Source organism: Protopterus annectens, chromosome 9.part0 (genome assembly GCF_019279795.1).
Source record: "Protopterus annectens isolate FY-2018-M chromosome 9.part0, PAN1.0, whole genome shotgun sequence".
Classification (NCBI taxonomy): domain Eukaryota; kingdom Metazoa; phylum Chordata; order Ceratodontiformes; family Protopteridae; genus Protopterus; species Protopterus annectens.
The window spans coordinates 1487739487-1487760056 of NC_056743.1; the positions used below are offsets into that span (position 1 = coordinate 1487739487).

General features: G+C 39.2%; 1 protein-coding gene and 1 non-coding gene across 11 annotated transcripts in view; one reads left to right on the plus strand and one right to left on the minus strand.

Annotated features, from left to right (window-relative positions):
• Positions 1 to 20570, minus strand: part of FOXP2 (forkhead box P2) — a 756067-nt gene that overhangs the window by 7168 nt on the left and 728329 nt on the right. For 9 of the 10 annotated variants that reach the window (XM_044084429.1, XM_044084433.1, XM_044084432.1 and 6 more), the window contains one exon: positions 13824 to 13880. The exons of the other annotated variant lie outside the window; for it this stretch is intronic. In XM_044084429.1, coding sequence (XP_043940364.1) covers positions 13824 to 13880 — 57 coding nt within the window. The remainder of the gene's footprint in view (positions 1 to 13823; positions 13881 to 20570) is intronic. 10 annotated transcript variants of the gene reach the window in all.
• On the plus strand, positions 18304 to 18406 carry LOC122812525. The gene has a single exon (XR_006366506.1). It is a non-coding gene; the product is annotated as a U6 spliceosomal RNA (small nuclear RNA).

The following is a 20570-nucleotide window of genomic DNA, read 5'->3' on the forward strand; positions in this document are numbered from 1 at the left end:
AAACAGATCATTCCTTGGTGTGCTATAATCTTAATTAAAATAGCAGATGTGCGCTGTGTAACATCATCAACATAAATTCTCTACCCTGACTACATTATGGATTAAAAAGCTAACTCAATAATAAAGCCCTACTTAACAAAAAAAAATTATTGTTCACTACAGCCTTGTGTTCGTCGCCTGAGATATGCCTGTTTTATCCTTGGCATAATATATTTTGTGCTATTAAAAAAGACTGATTTTCATTCTCCATCAAACTACAACAAATTCCTTCAAAATGACAGGTAATCAGTCTTAAACATAGTGCACTAAATAATCAAAACTATAGCAAATAACTTACTGTTACACAGTCTGTCCACCATATGTTGTATCTATAATACATTCCAGGCTATACAGTATGATCAGTCTTGGATGGAAGGCAGCACAGTTGTACAGCAGTTAGTGTTGTTGCCTCACAGTGCTTGGTTATCTGTGGTTCACAGCCAGGGGCCTTCTGTATGGGGTCTATATGTCCTTTCTGTGTCTGGGCATATTTTTAGAAGGGTGGCCTGGTTTCCTTACATTACAAAGCGCAGCAGACAGGTGAATCAGAACTCCTGTAAAGAACCTGTAGGCGGTTGTGCAGTGCATTTATGGGTACAGACATAGTGCTTGATTGAGTGCGTGTGAACATCCTAAAATGGACTCATCTATTATCCAGGACTGGTTCTCTGCATTATGCATGTTGCTTGTTGTTATTATAGATCCTAGCTTCAGCATGAACAGGATAAAGCAGGTATTACAGAATAAAAGACTTGAAGAAAAGCTAAGAAGAATTAGTAAATTTTGACCAGCAGAAATTAAAGGTCTTTTTCCTCACTTGTCTCTATTCGCACTTCCAAGACTGAATGGTAAAGTACTCTAAGTGATTGTTTATCTTGTAACAGAAAACAAACTACAAAAAGTTCACCATACTGAAAGGAATGCTGGGAGTGGATGAAACTGGACAGTGCTGTGAACACTAATACAAATGGGCTAGGTAGTATCAACACAGACAATGCTACTTCGGAGTCAAATGTGAAAGGAGAGATACCCATTTACTAGCAAAAATATGACAGGATTCAGCAAATCTATGAATTTCATCACTGGTATAATTTATTTTTAATTAAGAGTTCTGTAAGTATGGCATTCCAAGCATTCTAATTAAAACTCAAGAATTCTGTTGTCAGATTTTATGAATTTTAGAAAAGAGTGAACTATCAAAACTGATCTACAAGGCTAAAGGTTGCCTTAATGAACCGTATTCAGGTAATTCTCTGTGGTAGAATTCCACCAAAAATGGATGACAGTAGAGAAATGTAGTGAAGCCATTTTGTGCAAAACAAGTAAAAACAGGTACAGCAGCAGCAGGTCACATAGCATTAAAGGTGCACCTGACCACAAGTAAAGCCACTTGGGAAACTGTGAAGACAGGTTTGTTATTAGCTTTGTAACCATGGCAGTCTACAAAGAAAACCTAAAAGAAAGAGAGAGATAGAAGAGGAAGGGAAGGACATACAGATAGAGTGAGTGAGAGAGGGAAAGAGAGCAAAAGAAAGGGAGAGAGACAGAGACAGAGAGAGAGAAAGAGAGAGTGAAAATGTTCCCAAAGAACAAGTGAGGAAACATGAAAGTAGTTGATCAACATCAGTGGTAGTTAAGGGGTGCAAGTTTTAGACTATTGACAATATTCTTTCCACACCTGCTCAGTAGGCAGGGCGTTTTGTCAGTGGAAAGAAAACATGGATTTTTTTAGTCACCTGGTTATTTTTCTACAGAAGACACTATATAGCTGCTTCTTCAAAGAAGAATGAAAAACAGGAACATCTGGAAAGGTGACCAGTCCTTTAGTTTCATAATGGTTATAATATGAATGTGTTCTATCACTTTAAACCACATCCTTCATGACAAGTTCCAGAAATGGCTGACTGATGATTCCAGAAGTGAAAACACAACTGTTGGCAGGTAGACGTCCAAGTATAACCTGGTCAACCTACAATATTCTTCACCTCTACAAGAGTGAACTCAAAAGTTTTTCAATAATGCATTTAGTAAACATGATCAATGTATTACTACTGACCAGGAAGCATTTGAATGGAAGGTGAAATAATGTATGTGTTTAGATGGGTCCCCTTCAGAAACCCAAATGTTCACTTACCTGACTTTTACAGTGCCGAGACGAAAAGGCTGATGACCACACAACACCGACATCCTGGAAAACCTACTTTCCACTCCAGGTAACTAACTACTTGGCCATGCTGTTGAACTTTGCCCCTTAACCCCACAGTAGTGTGATCTCGGAGTTGGTATATTTAGTTAAGGGGGTTGCTTTTCTTCGATTTACGTTTTGCTTAGGATGGCCAAGAACTTAATTACCTGGAATGGTAAGTTGGCGTTCTGGGATGTCTGTGTGGTGGTGCTGCCTTTTTGTCTCGGTGTCATGAGTTTCGGGTATGTGAAATTTGTTCTTGTAAAGTAGACCCATTTAGATAGCATGACATAAGTACGAGAACCATCTCCTAAAGAGGCAGGCAACTGAGAAAGAAGATCTGGCTAACAGTTCAAATATAACACTGACTTGGAAGCACACACCTACCTGTTTTACTAGTGGTGCATCCACTAGTGCTATCTCTAGCTATATGATGCAAGTTTTGAGGATTGGCATAATGGCTAAGTTGGTTCTCACCTTTGAAAGGGAAATTGGCTAGCCTTAAAATGGCCCACAAGGGGCAGCTAGCCCAGTATTTTTCTATGAACCTTTAAGGTTCTTCCATACATTAACTCAGTTACTTCTCACCATGTCAAACAAAAGTTTCTAAACTAGACTGATGCTCAAAAAAAGCTAGCCAGCACAGATCTGTTGTTCATGGGTGAGCAGAAAACCCCGAGAGGAATAGACTAAGCATCAACTATGGGTATTGTTTGCTGAACCCTGTACCAAAATCAGTAATGCCCAAAGAGCAAGGGATGATGTCTTTGTCAGCTTCTACAAAAACTTTTACATGGATCAGTTAACTTCAAGGATTGAAACATGCAGGTCTGTCTGTTAACTAAGAGAAAGTGACCACTAAGAACTAGCAGATATAGAAGAAGAGACAATACCTGGGAATGGTTGACCTGAAACATGACCTGTCACCTTATGCCTGACAATCATATAATATGTTTTATAGGATGGTGACCTTCGCAATATTCTTTATAGGATACACTTTTCTATACCATTGTCCTAATTCCATCTCTGGTAGAAAAGGTGCTTATGAAGGTCTTGAGCTTAAAATAACAATGACAGCTATGTGTACTAGTCTGGTTGGCAGAGAGAGAGCAAATGGGCACAATGTGAAAATTTCAAGACTGAAAAGGACCTTCAGAGCAGTCCACCTACCCTGTTAACAAATAGATAGACAGAGAGATAAATAGATAGATAAATGATCTCCAATAGTAACCTTGCAGTGGTCATGGGGAGGCAGTTGGGAGAAGGATACCTAGGATGATTAAGGGGATGAATGGTGTTCGATTTACTTAACACTTAGAAACTGGGAGGATATAATCTGGTGCACAACACATTAACTAGGCTTACAAAAGAAGTCATTTGAAAAGTTAATATGGTTTGTGTGAGGAGAAAGCATGGTCATCAAACTGAAAGCACTAATTCCAGGCTAAAATGATTAAATATTTCTAAGAAAGATTCCAATTTTGTACTGTGAAAATCCACTGTGAACAATTTCTCTTTTTGATAAGTGACAAAGGTGCTCTTAAATTCATGTTAACTACCAGGAAGTTAGGTAGATGGTACCTCTGAATAACATCTGATCTTAGGGCTACCACAATCTGGAGAGTAGCACCATCCCTATGTCACACTGTAGTGTCAGGATTGGAAAATAAATCTAAGTACCTGGTGTGAGAACACCACTCCCAAATGTCTGATCATCCAGCATCAAAGTTAAGTGTGCAACCTACTGAGATGCCTATCTATTCTGTATATCAGCCATTGCACCCTACTGCACTGAGTTGCCTATCTATTCTATATATCAGCCATCACACCCTACTGCACTGAGTTGCCTATCTATTCTATATATCAGCCATTGCACCCTACTGCACTGAGTTGCCTATCTGTTCTATATATCAGCCACTACATCCTACTGCACTGAGTTGCCTATCTATTCTATATATCAGCCACTGCATCCTACTGCACTGAGTTGCCTATCTATTCTATATATCAGCCATTGCACCCTACTGCACTGAGTTGCCTATCTATTCTATATATCAGTCATTGTACCCTATTGCACTGAGTTGATTAATGCGATTATTTATTCTAGTGAAATTCCCCTTGCCCACCCTTACTCATGTATGCTAACTCTAACAGTACCATATGCCTGTCTCTAACCCTAGCTTTACACATAAGGGTACTAGGCAATCTTTTCCAGTCAGTATAACTGCACAGACAAATTATCCCAGGGATTCAGAGACAAGGGCTTTGGTCACATAAACTGCTTCCTGCTTGTAGGTTCAGTGTACATGATCTCATAAAATATGATTCTGAGACATGCTTAGCTGCAATAAGAATGATGTTATTATTGGCTAATTTGCATGTCTCAGAGATGTGAGTAGCTACTACCACTGACAGGTGTTACTTTTATGTGGTAATTACTACTGGAGGCCTATGCATCATGTTGGCAGAGGAACTAACCTCAATCTCCCTCACATATGCAAACATTCATACCAACATTCACACCAAAAACAAGCCACACTGATGGAATTCTTACCTTAACAGGCTATATAACAAAAGAAAAAAATGGCCAAAATCAGAAAATCTCACAGAGACAAGAGTTCTCTGAGTCAACAAGAAAAAAGATGACTAATAAAGTCCAATAAGACCAATTATGAGGTCAGGATATCCTGTCAGGATATGGACAATCACAAGGCCTTCTTCAGCTGTCAGGAACCTTAAAGGTAATACTCAGCAGTGTGCAAACTAGTGGTAAATGGCACAACCTTCATTGACCAGAGGGACATATCAATACATTTTTCTCTAACTTCACCCCCACTAACCACCTATGAAATCCCTTCTAGCATTTTGTCCCCAACTATCAACAGGGAGCGGGTCATGGAAGTTTGCACAAAGGACAAAAACACTGCTTCAATGGGCCCACTACAAAATCCCCATTTGCCTCCTAAATAGCCTAAAACATGACTTAGCAGGACAGCTTGAATCTCTCTTCAACTAAAGCCTCAAAACAAGTTATGTGCCAGGTCAATGGAGGGTGGCAATGGTCATAGCTCTTCATAAGGGGGGCCATCAACTAACTTGGGAACTACAGACTCATCAGTCTGACAAGTCTAATACACAAAGCCATGGAATGAATTACCATGGAAATGATCAACAAGGACATTGGCAACCAACAGACACTGGACCCATCCCAGTTTGGCGTTGTTAAGGGAATGTCTTGCCTACTTAACCTAGTAGACTTCTTTGAAAGGGCCACCATGGCTATGGATGAAGGAAAATGGAAAATGCCACCTACCATGACCTAGTTGAGCTGTTTGATACAATATCCCACTCAGATATTGTTGACAAATTCTTAGATCTAGGAATAAATCCCTACATAACTCACTGGAATGCTAGCTGGGTCACAGATAGGACATAAGAAGTCAGGATTAGTAAAACCACCTCCATCAGAGACTGGTTAACAGCAGAGTACCCCAGGGTTCTGTGTTGGGCCTCCTCCTATTTGTCATCTATGTCTCAGAAGTGAAGGCTAATGTCAAAGGCCTCTAGCTCACCAAGTACACAGATGACTGTAAATTGGGATCCATCATAGATTCCCCCCACAACACCAGCATCTTACAAGAGGGTCTAACACAAATAAATGGCTGTTGGGAAAACCGTGGATTATGTGAAGAAATGCATTATAGTGTCCTTTGGAAAATCATCCACTCAAGTTAATTACTTCATCGATAAATGATCCCTAAGAGTTGATCCAATAGTTATGGATCTGTGGACTTATGTAAACAGTAATCTGGTGTTTGACCAATGTGTAGCAAAGATAGTAAGGAAATCATTCTGTGTTGTCCAACTCATAAGCAAGGTTATGGCATCCATGTCCAATGAAGTTATAGTACCACCTAAGGAAATCATTCTGTGTTGTCCAACTCATAAGCAAGACTATGGCATCCATGTCCAATGAAGTTATAGTACCACCTAAGGAAATCATTCTGTGTTGTCCAACTCATAAGCAAGGGTATGGCATCCATGTCCAATGAAGTTATAGTACCACCTACTCAACCTTTACCAGACTCATCATTGAGTACAATGCCTCCTAACATGTACCTAACCAGCACCTGTGACAACTGCAATGTCCTCAAACCCTTTATCAGACTCATCACTGAGTACAATGCCTCCTGACATGTACCTAACCAGCACCTGTGACAACTGCAATGTCCTCAAACCCTTTATCAGACTCATCACTGAGTACAATGCCTCCTGACATGTACCTAACCAGCACCTGTGACAACTGCAATGTCCTCAAACCCTTTATCAGACTCATCATTGAGTACAATGCCTCCTAGCATGTACCTAACCAGCATCTGTGACAACTACAATGTCCTCAAACCCTTTATCAGACTCATCATTGAGTACAATGCCTCCTGACATGTACCTAACCAGCACCTGTGACAACTGCAATGTCCTCAAACCCTTTATCAGACTCATCACTGAGTACAATGCCTCCTGACATGTACCTAACCAGCACCTGTGACAACTGCAATGTCCTTAAACCCTTTACCAGACTCATCACTGAGTACAATGCCTCCTGACATGTACCTAACCAGCACCTGTGACAACTGCAATGTCCTCAAACCTTTTCTCAGACTCATCACTGAGTACAATGCCTCCTGACATGTACCTAACCAGCACCTGTGCAACTGCAATGTCCTCAAACCCTTTACCAGACTCATCACTGAGTACAATGCCTCCTGACATGTACCTAACCAGCACCTGTGACAACTGCAATGTCCTCAAACTCTTTATCAGACTCATCGTTGAGTACAATGCCTCCTGACATGTACCTAACCAGCACCTGTGACAACTGCAATGTCCTCAAACCCTTTATCAGACTCATTGAGTACAATGCCTCCTGACATGTACCTAACCAGCACCTGTGACAACTGCAATGTCCTTAAACCCTTTACCAAACTCATCATTGAGTACAATGCCTCCTGACATGTACCTAACCAGCACCTGTGAGAACTGCAATGTCTTCAAACCCTTTATCAGACTCATCATTGAGTACAATGCCTCCTGACATGTACCTAACCAGCACCTGTGACAACTGCAATGTCCTCAAACCCTTTACCAGACTCATCATTGAGTACAATGCCTCCTGACATGTACCTAACCAGTACTTGTGACAAATGGAATGTCCTCAAATGTTCCTTACCTGGAGAATTCATGGTATAAATAACCTGTTCTACAGAAATTGTCTTAAGGTCCTATCTCTGGACTAACTCTCCTACAGGTAAATGAGAACCGATCTATGTCTGGTATATAAGACAACCTCTGATGCAACTCTTATACATAGATTGCCAATATGCCAAAACACTTGTTCTCATAATAAATATCCAGGCTGTTCTTAAAAATATCTAAACTAGTACTTGCTTTAATGTAATTTGGTAGTCTGTTCCAAGCATCAGCTACTCTGTCAGAGAACCAGTTAGTACACTTCTCATTCCTATAGAATCTTCTACGTAGGTTATCTGATGATTCTCTAGTACTTTTTGATAACCCCAAACATTCCCAGAGGTAGTTGTCCCTAAATGCCCTATATACCTGAACAAGATCTCCTCTTAAATATCTGTAAGAGACACTGTACAAGTTCAGATATTTTAGTCTTTCATAATAACTTTGATTTTCATATCCATGGATGCCCTTAGTATATTTCCGCTGTACTCTTTCCAGTTAATTCATGCTTGTTTTCCTATAGGGTTTCCATATTGTTATTTCATACTCAAGTTTGGGTCAAATGTTTGATTTCCTAGACTTTATAAATCTTTTTATACAACCTATAGTTCTATAACAATCATTATCCAATTGGTTGATATGATTAGAAAAACTCATAGCTGAATCGACCCATATACCCAGGTCCTTAAATGAGTCTACAATTTCAATCACTGTGTGCTGTATTAAATATTCACCTTTCAGTTTATGTCTCCCAAATCTCATATGCTTAGTTTTTGATCTATGTATCAATATAGTATTCTCCTGTGCCCAAATGGTCAATTTAGTCAAATTATTTTGCAGACATGCCTTATCTGTAACACCTGTAATCAGTTTACCCAATTTCAGGTCGTCAGCATATAGACTGTAGAACACCTCAGATGAAAAAGTAAGGTCTGAAAGATACAAACTAAACAAGGAAGGGCCTAGTACAGAGCCCTGTGGGACACCTTGACTGTAACCAAGGATTTCACCTGTCCAGTTGGTGTGTGGTACCTGCCATGTCCTATTTGTAAGCCATGCAGCTATCCATCTTATCAACAGTACATCAATACCTAGTTGTACTAATATATTGATCAGTGCTCTGTGCATGACCCTGTCAAATGCTGAAGTTAAATCTATACAAATTACATCACAGCACAATTTTTCATTCATAGCTGGTATTATATTGTTATAGAACATTATGTTACAGGTGGTAATAGATCTATTTTCAACATATGCATGCTGATATATGGTTTCAAGTCCCAACCTATCCAGTTCTGACAATAACTTATCCAGTATTATCTTATGGATCTCTTGCACATGTACAAAGCAAACAACACCAGAAAGACTAGATACAAGGACCTGAATGTTGTCTGAGGCATAAATAGAACATGCTCAAATGTAATGAGCTTCACATCTACGTGAAACAGAGTTCATCCCTGAACCTATTCAAAAGAAATCTTGATCATTGGATGGGAAATTGCAAATTAACCTCTGGTCTGGCATTCATGTCTCTGATGGACAGAGGTTGAGAGTAAGCAAAATAATCCCCAAATAACATAACTCCAACATAACCCTTAGCTACCTCTTTACTAATGTACCCCACCATATAGGTGTCCAAGGAAGTCAAGGATGAAACTGGGTGGGTTTGCATGGCTAGGGTTGTAAAGACCCTGGTGGTTGTTAGCCTAGTATAAACCTATGAACCTATGAAGAATACATACAAACACACACACACACACACACACACACACACACACACACACACACACACACACACACACACAAACAACCCCCCATGCTCAGACATTCACTTGAGATGACCCACGTACCATCAGTAAAATGCACTCATGAGCACACACACCCACACACACAGACACACAGACACACACACACACACACACACACACACACACACACACACACCTAAAACCAGCCCCTACCTAACCCCCCCTAATGTGACCAGCCAGAGATACACAGACACCCAGACACATATACATACACACACACACACACACACACACACACACACACACACACACACACACACATACACACACACACGCACACACACACGCACACACACACACACACACACACACACACACACACACACACACACACACACACACACACACCTAAAACCAGCTCCTACCTAACCCCCCCTAATGTGACCAGCCAGAGATACACAGACACCCAGACACATATACATACACACACACACACACACACACACACACACACACACACACACACACACACACACACACACACACGTCTTGGCGTCTTGCACACACACACACACACACACACACACACACACACACACACACACACACACACACACACACACACGCACACACACACACACACACACACACACACACAAGCACACAGTGAACCTAACACCAGTCATACCACTAAAAACACGCACACATGCACATTTCCACATACACCCTGCCACTACCTCTCTGCAGTATTCCCTAATCGTACCTGCAGTGTGGTCACTCTCTTTGAGTAAAGTGGGAGGAAGCACCCTTTGGCTATGTTAATTATCATATCTGGCAGTGCTAATTACTGTCGCCTAGCAATTCTTGAATCATTAGCCTGCATAAATCCCTTCCTGCAGGCATTTCTGAGGAAGAATGAATAGTTAATAAGCATTAGCTGCTTCTTTGGAATTCCCCATTATCATTTCACATGGCCATTGGGATGGCCTACCATGGTGATTCTACTGACTGTGTAAAATCCCTGCGGTTGATCTGTGTTGGAAATTGAAAAAGTCACTGCATGTAGTTTGTGGTTAATGTCAGTGCTTACTGCTTGTAATAACTTCTTCTGAATCCTAGGCTAGGTCTGCAACTTTGTGTGTGTGTGTGTGTGTGTGTGTGTGTGTGTGTGTGTGTGTGTGTGTGTGTAGTGTCTATAGCACATCATCAAAAACCCAAATCATTGAATCACTATTTAGCGATCACACTTTGTCAAAACCTCACTCCATCGAACGGCCGTTTAATTGAAGCTTTTTACAGGGAAAAACAGCGGTTGGCCATCATTGCAAATTTGCCCTTTTCCCCACTATAATGTGTCCGCAGTGGTGGTGCTGCGATAACGTTGTCGCCTCACAGCAAGACGTTGCCCCGTTTGATTCTCAGCTTGAGCGTCTTCTGTGGAGACATGCGTGAATGGGCGTACCTTCATTGAAGGTTGTGCATTAGGGCCGGCAACTCAGCACGTAAAAATCAACTGCCAATCATTAGCGGACCGGAGTTCCGCTGTGGCAACCCCTAACCGGGAAAAAGGCAAAAGACACAACAAGTGTGATCTCAGAGTTGGTATTTTTATTTTTGGGGGTGTGGGGGTATGGGGGGGTTTAGCCCCCCACTTGGGCGGGTTTTAAATTTTAGAATTTTGTGACATTCGCTAGGTGGGCCCATGCATGTGTGTGTGTTTGCATGTTTTTTTAATATTGTTTAACCTATCAGAAAATGAAAACTGTTTTTTTTTTTTTAATCAATTTACTTACACACAGAAATAGCAGTTAGATGCATGATAAGTTAGTCTAACACTGTAGATATATGCACAGATAAATAAATAAATAAATATATATATATATATATATATATATATATATATATATATATATATATATATATTCAAATATGAGTGCTATAAGAATTATCTCAGCACAAATTTTAGAATAATGGATTTCAAAGTAGTGACCAACATGGATGGGAAACCAGATAAAATGAAGGAATGCTGACGGGCTTACAAGTGAAATGTTGGCACTCAAAATGCCCAGTGCTGAAAAGCTCCTTAAACTTCTTTTGGCAGGGGGGAGGTGAGATCCCCCCCAAAAAAAACTTATATATACACATATATATATATATATATATATATATATATATATATATATATATATATATATATATATATATATATACATATATCAATGTTGAGATTGCGAAGATTGCCATACATCAGGAAAAATGGAATAGTCAAAAATATGGTATCTCGGACTTGCTATATACAAGTCCGATCTTTTGGCCATTCAGTTTCTTTTTTCAGGAATAGTGCTGGGAGTCCCAACATTTCAAATGGCTACTATGCTAAAGATACACATGCAAAAAACAATATTTATTATATTTAACTTCAAATGTATGTCATTTCACAAAAGCCTATCTAATGGTAATATTCATTATATATAGCATGTATGTATATTTTTCTGCACCCCCTGCACACAGACTTGACAAACTAATAGCTATGTTTTACCATACTGAGCAGAAAACATGTGGTCTATATTTCTAGTGGAGAGTCAGTGCTGCAGAATACCTATTACGGAGAGTGGGCCAGATTCACAAAGACTTGCTCTTGGAATAAGTCACTTAGCGCCAGTGTACACACACACACTTTCTCCAGAGTACTTGACTTACTTCGAGACCAAGTCTTTTGTAATCTGGACTCCAGTGTAAGCCAGTCTATAGATAGGCCTTACACTGAAGTAAGTCACTTACATCAAGAACAAGTCTATCGGAACTGGGACAGGTTTGCAGCAGAGTATGTCACTTAAACTGAGAGCAAGTCTTTTGGCATCTAGCACAATGTCTTGCTTTGGCAGACTACCTGATCTGTGTAAGTGCATGATAGGATTGCAATACCCTTAAAGGAAAGTAAAACATGAGAACAGATGCTACATGAATGTAGCTGTTGTGACTAGACAGCTTTCAGAGGGCAGCAGCAGCATTACCCATCATGTTCTGATACTGAGGAACGTCAACTCAGTTTTATGAACATTGTCTATAAGCCTGAAATGTTTCACACTTAGTATAATGCAGTAGGAACAGCTACATAAAAGGTATAGTAATCATGATACTACTTCCTTTATTTTACAGTTTCAGGTGCTCTTATGATAGTGATGGACCCACAAAAATGTTTGCTAACACAAATAATGTTTAACACCAGTAATGATCATGTGATTTGGAAAACACTGTTTAAATACAACATGTTTGCACTGTAGCAAATATGCAAACTAGGTCTTGCTCTGATGTCAAAGGAATAAAAATAAAACGTATGTCTGTCTATTTATCTACCTATCTACTTATATATATATATATATATATATATATATATATATATATATGTATATGAGTTTCGTCAATTTGTTCGAAGTTTCACTGCTTCGAACTCCACTTCATCGAGTCCACTTGTTCGAAGTAGTGAAACTTCGAACACTGACTTCGGCAGGCACACTATAGCATGGAATGGGAATATTCCCTTTTCCCTACTGTAGTGCAATCTCGGACTTGGTATATTTAAGTAGGGGGGTGTGGGGGGCACAGCCACCCTATGGAAGAGTGCAGGGGCTTGCCTCCTGCAAAAACACGTTTTAGTTTTTTTTTTTTTGGGTAGTAGACCAACGAAAGTGTACTTTCGTTTAAGTGGACTTTCGCTGAAGTGTAGGGTCTACTGTTTAATTTCGGAGAAGTGTATTTTCGATGCTAAGCAGTATACCCATAGATTTATATATATATATATATATATATATATATATATATATATATATATATATATATATATATATGGATCTAGGACTTATGCACGAATGTGCAAAGTCCCGAATCCATAATCACCGAACATATATTAACGAAAGCGCTTTAACCGAAAAAGCGCTTTCGTTAATATATGTTAAAAAAGAAAGAAAGAAAGAAATCTACGTTAATGCAGGGGGCTTCACCCCCCTGCACCCCCCACCCCCCTACTTTAATATTCTCACTCCGAGACCACACTACAGTGAGGAAAAGAGAATGTTCTCTTATCCACATCATAGTGCGGTCTCGCAAACAGGCATACATAGGCGAAAGTGCTTCTTCGGTGAAAAGCACTTTCACGGAAGTATGCCAAACCGAAATTAGTTTTGGTGATTTTGTCTTTGGGGATCTGTACGGATCCCATATATATACATGTACATATATATATATAGATATATATAGATATATATATACACACACACATATAAATTTTTATCCATATATATATATATATATATATATATATATATATTTATGTAAAAGCTGCATTTTAAATTTTTAAATACATGCATATGCTTGTGTGTGTGTGTGTGTGTGTGTGTGTGTGTGTGTGTGTGTGTGTGTGTGTGTGTGTGTGTGTGTGTGTGTGTGTGTATTGAGGGCTTTAAAACAAAACAAAACATAATATTTACACTTTCACACCAACATTTTATTATAATTCAATGAATTTAGTCAGCAAAGAAATCTGTTTACTGTACACAGTAATGCCATGTTACCCATATACTCAAAATAAAGAATCAGTTTAGACTTACACCAAGTTTTGAAGCCCTTTGGTCAGTAGGCAGACAGTGTGAAGTTGAATCATTTCCCTGCATATGAGCATAAAATACAGCTCTAATTAACATATACCAAGGGCTCAGTCACTCTTATGGAACAGTATGTGTTTTTCTGGAAGCTTACATTATCTAAACGATGTTTGTTCTTTAATATTTTATCTTTCTGGCATCTTATACAGGAAGGAGGTATTAACATACCCAGGCGATCTAATAAGAGTAAAATGTAAAATTAGGTTGCCTCAAGCAAGTTACTGGATGGTTTGCAGCCCAAAGTGTACTACTTAAAACTTTATCTGATTCTGCATTTCACAAGATTTAGAGCTTGTGCCTTCTGCTTTTAGCCATATTGCTTCTATTGTATTATTATTAATTATACTTTGTAGTTTTTGCATTTGACAGTTGCTTAAATATCAGCATAATAACTTGTAACATACCAAAACAAGGGAGATACAGTAATCCAATAAATGCATTTTCATTCAATGATACCTTTCCCCAGCCTGGTTTTAATTCTTTTTAATGGGTGCCACCAAGATATTTTCTTCCCACTATCCACATTTTACTGTTCTACTATACCGCTATTAGAAAAATTCCTGCAGAGATGCCAGATAAAAGCAGAAAATAAACGTATTATCTAAACAGTCATATTAGATTTGCAGGGCATAAATGAGAAGAAAACAACAGTGCAGCCCATCATTAATAAAATATGAAAACAAGCAGGACAACAGATTATATTATAGACACTCATTCTATTTGTAAAGAAAAACATTTTATTCTGTATACAAAGGACTGGTGCAAGTTACACTAAATAAACTTCTTAAGATGAAAAAGACCAAATTAAACAAGGAATGCATTTTAAAACCATAAAACGTTGAAACATGAGTACCTTAACTGTATTTAAGATTAAAATGATTAAGAACATATTAAAACTGTATAAATGCTTAGCACAGTAAATCAATCCATCAAAAGTATAAATTTGTTGAATACTTATTTTTTTAAATGCATCTTTTGCTGCCATTAATATACATGAGACATGGATCGAAATAATTATTTGCATAGTCGTCTGCTCACAATTAGCAGGAATATCATCTTATACAATCTCTAAACTCTATTGATTCAAAAAGAGCAATGCATGTATTCTCTTATATATACAAGCATGCTTACATGCTCCCACACATATATGCACACACACATACCCCACCCCCCCAAAAAAGAAAAAAAACTTTGTAAGAAATATGTGCATTCAATATCAATTGGAGACAACTATCCATTTCCAATATTACACTCCATACATGTACTCCAATGAATGACCTAACTTCCTTACCCCACTATATTCACTACTATTCTTTAAGACCTGAAAGTAATTCTCCAGTGCAGATGCCCAAAACTTGGGTATGTTGTAATGGTAACTGTTTAGTAAATAACCAATACTTTTTCTGACTCTCAGTAGAGTGATATAAACTGCATCATTGTCCTGCTGTAACACTGCTAATTAAACGTTAGTATTGCTTGGGTATTCTCTCCCTGCCTGTCTGTCTGTTGATCTCTCTCTCTCTCTCTCTCTGTTTAATTGCTAATCATATATTGAATAAATATCTCTGTCTCAATTTGTAGTTTACACGTTCAGATTTGTATGAGTCTCCATTTTTTGCCCTTAACCTTGCAGAGCATTTTATTTTGCGATTTAAAATTTTACATACATAACAATGGATGAAGACAACCCTGCAGAAGCTGAACTGCTCCATACACTGCCTACAATGACAGAAGAAGAGGAGCCCACCCTAGGACAAGTAAAAACAGTATTAAGGAAAATAAAGTCAGGAAAAAAAGAAGGGTGATATGAGGTCAAAGCAGATATGATCAAGTTGCTCCGTGAAATAACGGCGAAACAGTTTCTGTGGGTACTCAGAGCAGTTTAAATAAAAAAGTGTATCCTGGATGACTGGAGAATATGCATACTATTGTCAGTGTTCAAGAACAAAAGTAACATCCATAACTGTGGGCAGTACAGAGGTGACAAACTCCTGTCACACTGCATGAAAGTTCTGGAGATGGTGATCGATAAATGAATATGCAGACTAGTAGAAAGTAAAATGGGAGATGAGGAGTTTGGATTCAGTTCAGGATACGGCACAACAGACCCATTGTTTGCAGTGAAACAGATAGTTCAGAAGAAGCTGGAGATGAGGAAAAATCCAACTTGGCAGTCTTAGACTTGCAAAAAGCATATGACAAGATCTAAAGAAAGCTGATTTAGACAACCCTGTAGTGGTTCAAACTCCCAACAACACTGATAGAATTGCTGCAGGCTATGTACAAGGACCCAATGACTCATGTACAGACAGTGTTTGTTCTCACAGAGGGGTTCCTATTTGGAGTGGGTGTGCATCAGGGTTCAGCTCTGAGTCCACTGCTGTTCATACTGGTGATGGACTACATTAGCAAACAGGACGGAGGGAGCAGCTCAACAAAGTTGCTGTAGACAGATGATGTGGCATTACAGGGAGACTCTGGGATAGGGGAATGGAATGTAAAACTGAAGGCACATGGAATGAAACTTAAGACACTTTTAATAACTGCAAATGGGGAAAATCAGAAGAAACTGAGAAATGAGATAGAAGGGCAAATAGTGCTTCTCAAGTTAACAGCTTCAGGTATCTGGGGGGTGTGGTTAATGAGAGATAAAGTTTGAATGAGGAGGTCAAAGCTAGAATAAGAGGGTCTGCAGCCAGCACAAAGTATCAGGAATTGTGTGTGAGAATGCCAAAGAAGCTGAAAAGTAAAGTGTACAAACTTTGAGAGCAGTACTATTGTACGGTACAGAAACATGAGCAGTAAAGGCAGAGCAGTTAAGGAAGTTAGAGCTGATAGAGGTGAAGTGCCTGAGACAGATGGTAGGATGCACACTGTGGGACAGAAGAAGAACTGAGGACATCAGAGCAGAAGCCAAAGTATCTCCAATTGCAAAAAAGGTCAAAGAGAACAGATTATGGTAGTTCAGGCACATGTGAGAAAGCAGAAGACAATCTGGTGAAGAAGACTTGGGACAAGCAGGAAGAAAGCACGACGAAACAAGGGTACATAACAAAGAGGTGGCTGGATTGTGTGACAGAAGATCTGCAAGAGTCAGGCATGACTGCCAAAGAAAATAGGAGAGTGCTATTGAATTGAGAGAGATGGTGGCAGTTGGTATGATCCCCAACCCCATGTAAAAAATGGGAAAAGGGGGTGTATGAAATAGCACCACATTAGCTCTGCTGCCCCCCCCCCCCACACACACACACACACACCTCCTTGAAATGGAAGAAAAGAGCTGACCTGGAATATGTCAGGTAGAAATATAACTTATTCTTACTTCATCCTTCAATGAATGGTTATTAAATCATAGCTTAGGTTGGTCAGAAACTATAACCAGGGTTATCAAGAAATTTAAAATTTTATGTAGGCACAAAATCCAAAAATCGCAATTTGCTTTCAAGATGCAATGAACATATTTTTTAGAAAGATTTGAAAATATTTTAAGTGAAATGGTATATTTTGGTAATTTTTCATACTAGAAGCAAGGTATACGTCACTATATTTTGACTCACCAATTTTGCATCCTTCAGTGCTTCAGGACTTTATTCAAGGTATAAGGGCCTGCAAGTATTTAATGATGCACACTTGTCTTATTACATTTAAAGAACAGTCTTAGACATAACCACCCTTTACAATCTAAGATCCCATAAATGCTCTACCCATAACCCACAAACACCTGTAATAAATGATATTCTGGATAACATTTTTTTCTTTATAATAGCCTCTACATGTATAAGGCTACAGACTACAATTTTCCAGGACATTATAGACCTCAACCACATTTGAGGGATCCCCAACTGTATGTTTTTGTGATGAGGGTATGGTCACAGGGGTTGCCTTTTTGTTTTCCCCTAAATAATTCAGTCTTGGATTTCAGGGTGTTATCCTCTGGGGGCACATTATGTGTGGAGGAAATTATGAATCTCAACGAGGATGCCCACTTCAATCACTGAATGACAGATCTTTCTTATATAATTTCTTTTATCTCTGTTTGTATGGTCTTTCTATAATATTATTAATGGAGGACTTCAGAAATGATCATCAGAAAGGGGACAATATTGAGCAGTTAGGCCAAAATGTGAAATTTAATAAGCAGATTCACCAGATGGATCATTTATGTAATGCTTTCTCAATGTTAGTTAAGGTACAACATCCTGGTATACATAACAATATCTGAGAGTCCAAACTAATCATGTTTTTTTTTATGACAGATTTCAAAGTTCATAATGACTGTATCTGAATGTTTCAAATGTAAGATCATATGATTTTTGTTCACCTAGGATTAAACCAATTTGGGGATTGGCTTAATATATAATGGCTAAGGTATTTACCTCACAGATACAAAGTACAGGGCTTGACTCACCTCTGGTTGCAGTAGTGATTGTTTTGGCAGCATATATATTAAAACTTAGAAGGATACAGAGAAGATTAGCATGACCTGTGCACAAGGATCATATGGAAATTGTGAAGCATTCTTAATCTTGGACCCAGAAAATTAAGATAGGGGAGACTACCTCCACAAAGAGGCCGGTCACTAGTGGAGTTGCTCTGTGCTCGGTCTGTTCTTTTTTGGCAACTACTTCATAGAAGTCAAGGTCAATATCATGGCCTCTAGCTAACAAAGTTTGCAGATGATTCAAAACTAGAAGCAGTCATAGAATCCTCCCAAGATGCTAACATTGTACAGGAAGGACAACCATAGACAACTGACTGCTGCAAAAGCCACAGCTTAAAACTCAGTGCCAAGGAATGCATAATAGTACCCTTTGGGAAGTCCACCTTAGGAAATTACCTCATCAATAACACTCCCCTTAGAGTAAAATGAGTAGCCAGGGATTTGGGTACATATGTAGATAGCAACCTGGCTTTTGACCAACATGCGCCTAAGGTAGTAAAGAAATAATTCTATGCTTCTTAACTTAAAAGAGATGGCATCTGGGACCAAGGAAGTCATTGTTCCACTATATTCAGCCCTCATCAGGCCCATCACTAAGTACAACGCCTACTTTGGTATGTTCCTGACCAGGGACATGGAACAAATGGAAGGTCCACAGAGTTTCCTCACAAAAAGAATACAGGGCATAAACTGCATGTCTGCTGCCATCACCTCAAGGCCTTAGATCCATACTCTGTTTCCTACAGACATTTGAGAGAAGATTTATGCCTGGCATATAAGGCATCCTTGGATCCAACTCTGATGGCCTTTTGCATATCTGCAAAATGCATACCATCAGAATTACTTGATCTAAATAGCACATGTTGGAGGGACAATTATGCGTCTCATAAAATTCTCTATTTCTGGAACAGAACAGTCTTCTGAGCCATGGAAACCAGAGCTCTTCCCTAACCTTATTCAAGAGAAACATGAACCAGTGGATGGGAAATCTAACATATGTCTCTGGCCTATTAACTATGTGTCTGATGGACTGAGGCAGCCTGTAAATATCTTTCACTAGTTTACATATACCCCTTAAAATAACCTCTAAGGCACATAAACGTGAGATACATTTGGGAAACTTGCCTAGATTTGCTCAGACCAGCACATAAACCTGGTGGATACATCTTATAGGTTCATAGGTGTTTACTAGGCTAACGACCACAAGGGCCTTTTTAAGCCTAGCCATGCATCCCAAATCTCTAACAAGTTCAGCTACCCTTGTAAGTGTAAGCATAGGCCTGGGAGATGAACCATTTACAGGTTATCTGTGTCCATTAGAAACATAGGTGCCAAACCAGGGATGAATTTCCAGTTTCCCATCCAATTGTCCAAGTTGCACTTGAACTGGGTTAGGGAGGAACTCTGTTTCAGATGGATGGGTAGCCTGTTCCATAGACAGGGTAGTGTCTGGGATACATACCTATCTCTCCAGTAGGTCCTATTTATATCACAGGCAAGGTTTAAGTCTTTAGAACAGGTAATTCTGGTGCTGTTTGTTTTGTAGATATGCAGGAGTTCCATCAGAGTGGGGTCTGACAATGCCCTATATGCCAGGCATAGATCTCCCCTCAAAAGCCTGCAGGAGACAGAATACAGGTATATGGCCTTGAGGTGGTCTGCACAGAGCATATTACTTATGCCCTGTATTATTTTAGTGAGGAACCTCTGTGGACATTCCAATTGTTGGATATGTTTGGTTAGGTACATACCAAATGGGGCAGTGTACTCAACAATAGGTCTGATGAATGCTGAACACAGTGGAACAATGACTTCCTTGGACTTAGATGGCACACCATTGTTTATAAGTTGAGCAACATCGAATGATTTCCTCACCACTGTAGACACGTGATGCTCAAAGGTTAGATTAATATCTATGTGCATCCTAAGTCCCTGACTACTGGGTCAGCTCTAAGGAGTATGTTGTCAATATGATACTTACCAGGGATGGATGACTTCCCAAAGGATACTATTATGCATTTATTGGCATTTAGTTTTAGTTCATGGCCCTGACACCAGTTGTTTGTCTGTGTCAGCTCCACCCGTAGAATATTTGTGTCAATATTAGATTCAATGACAGCTCCTAATTTGCAATCATCTGCAAATTTAGTCAGACAGAGACCAGTGACATTGGCCTTGACATCTGAGAAGTAAATGCCAAGCAAGCAGCAAATGATTGATTTCAACAATTGGCTAAGTTTCGGTGTCAATCT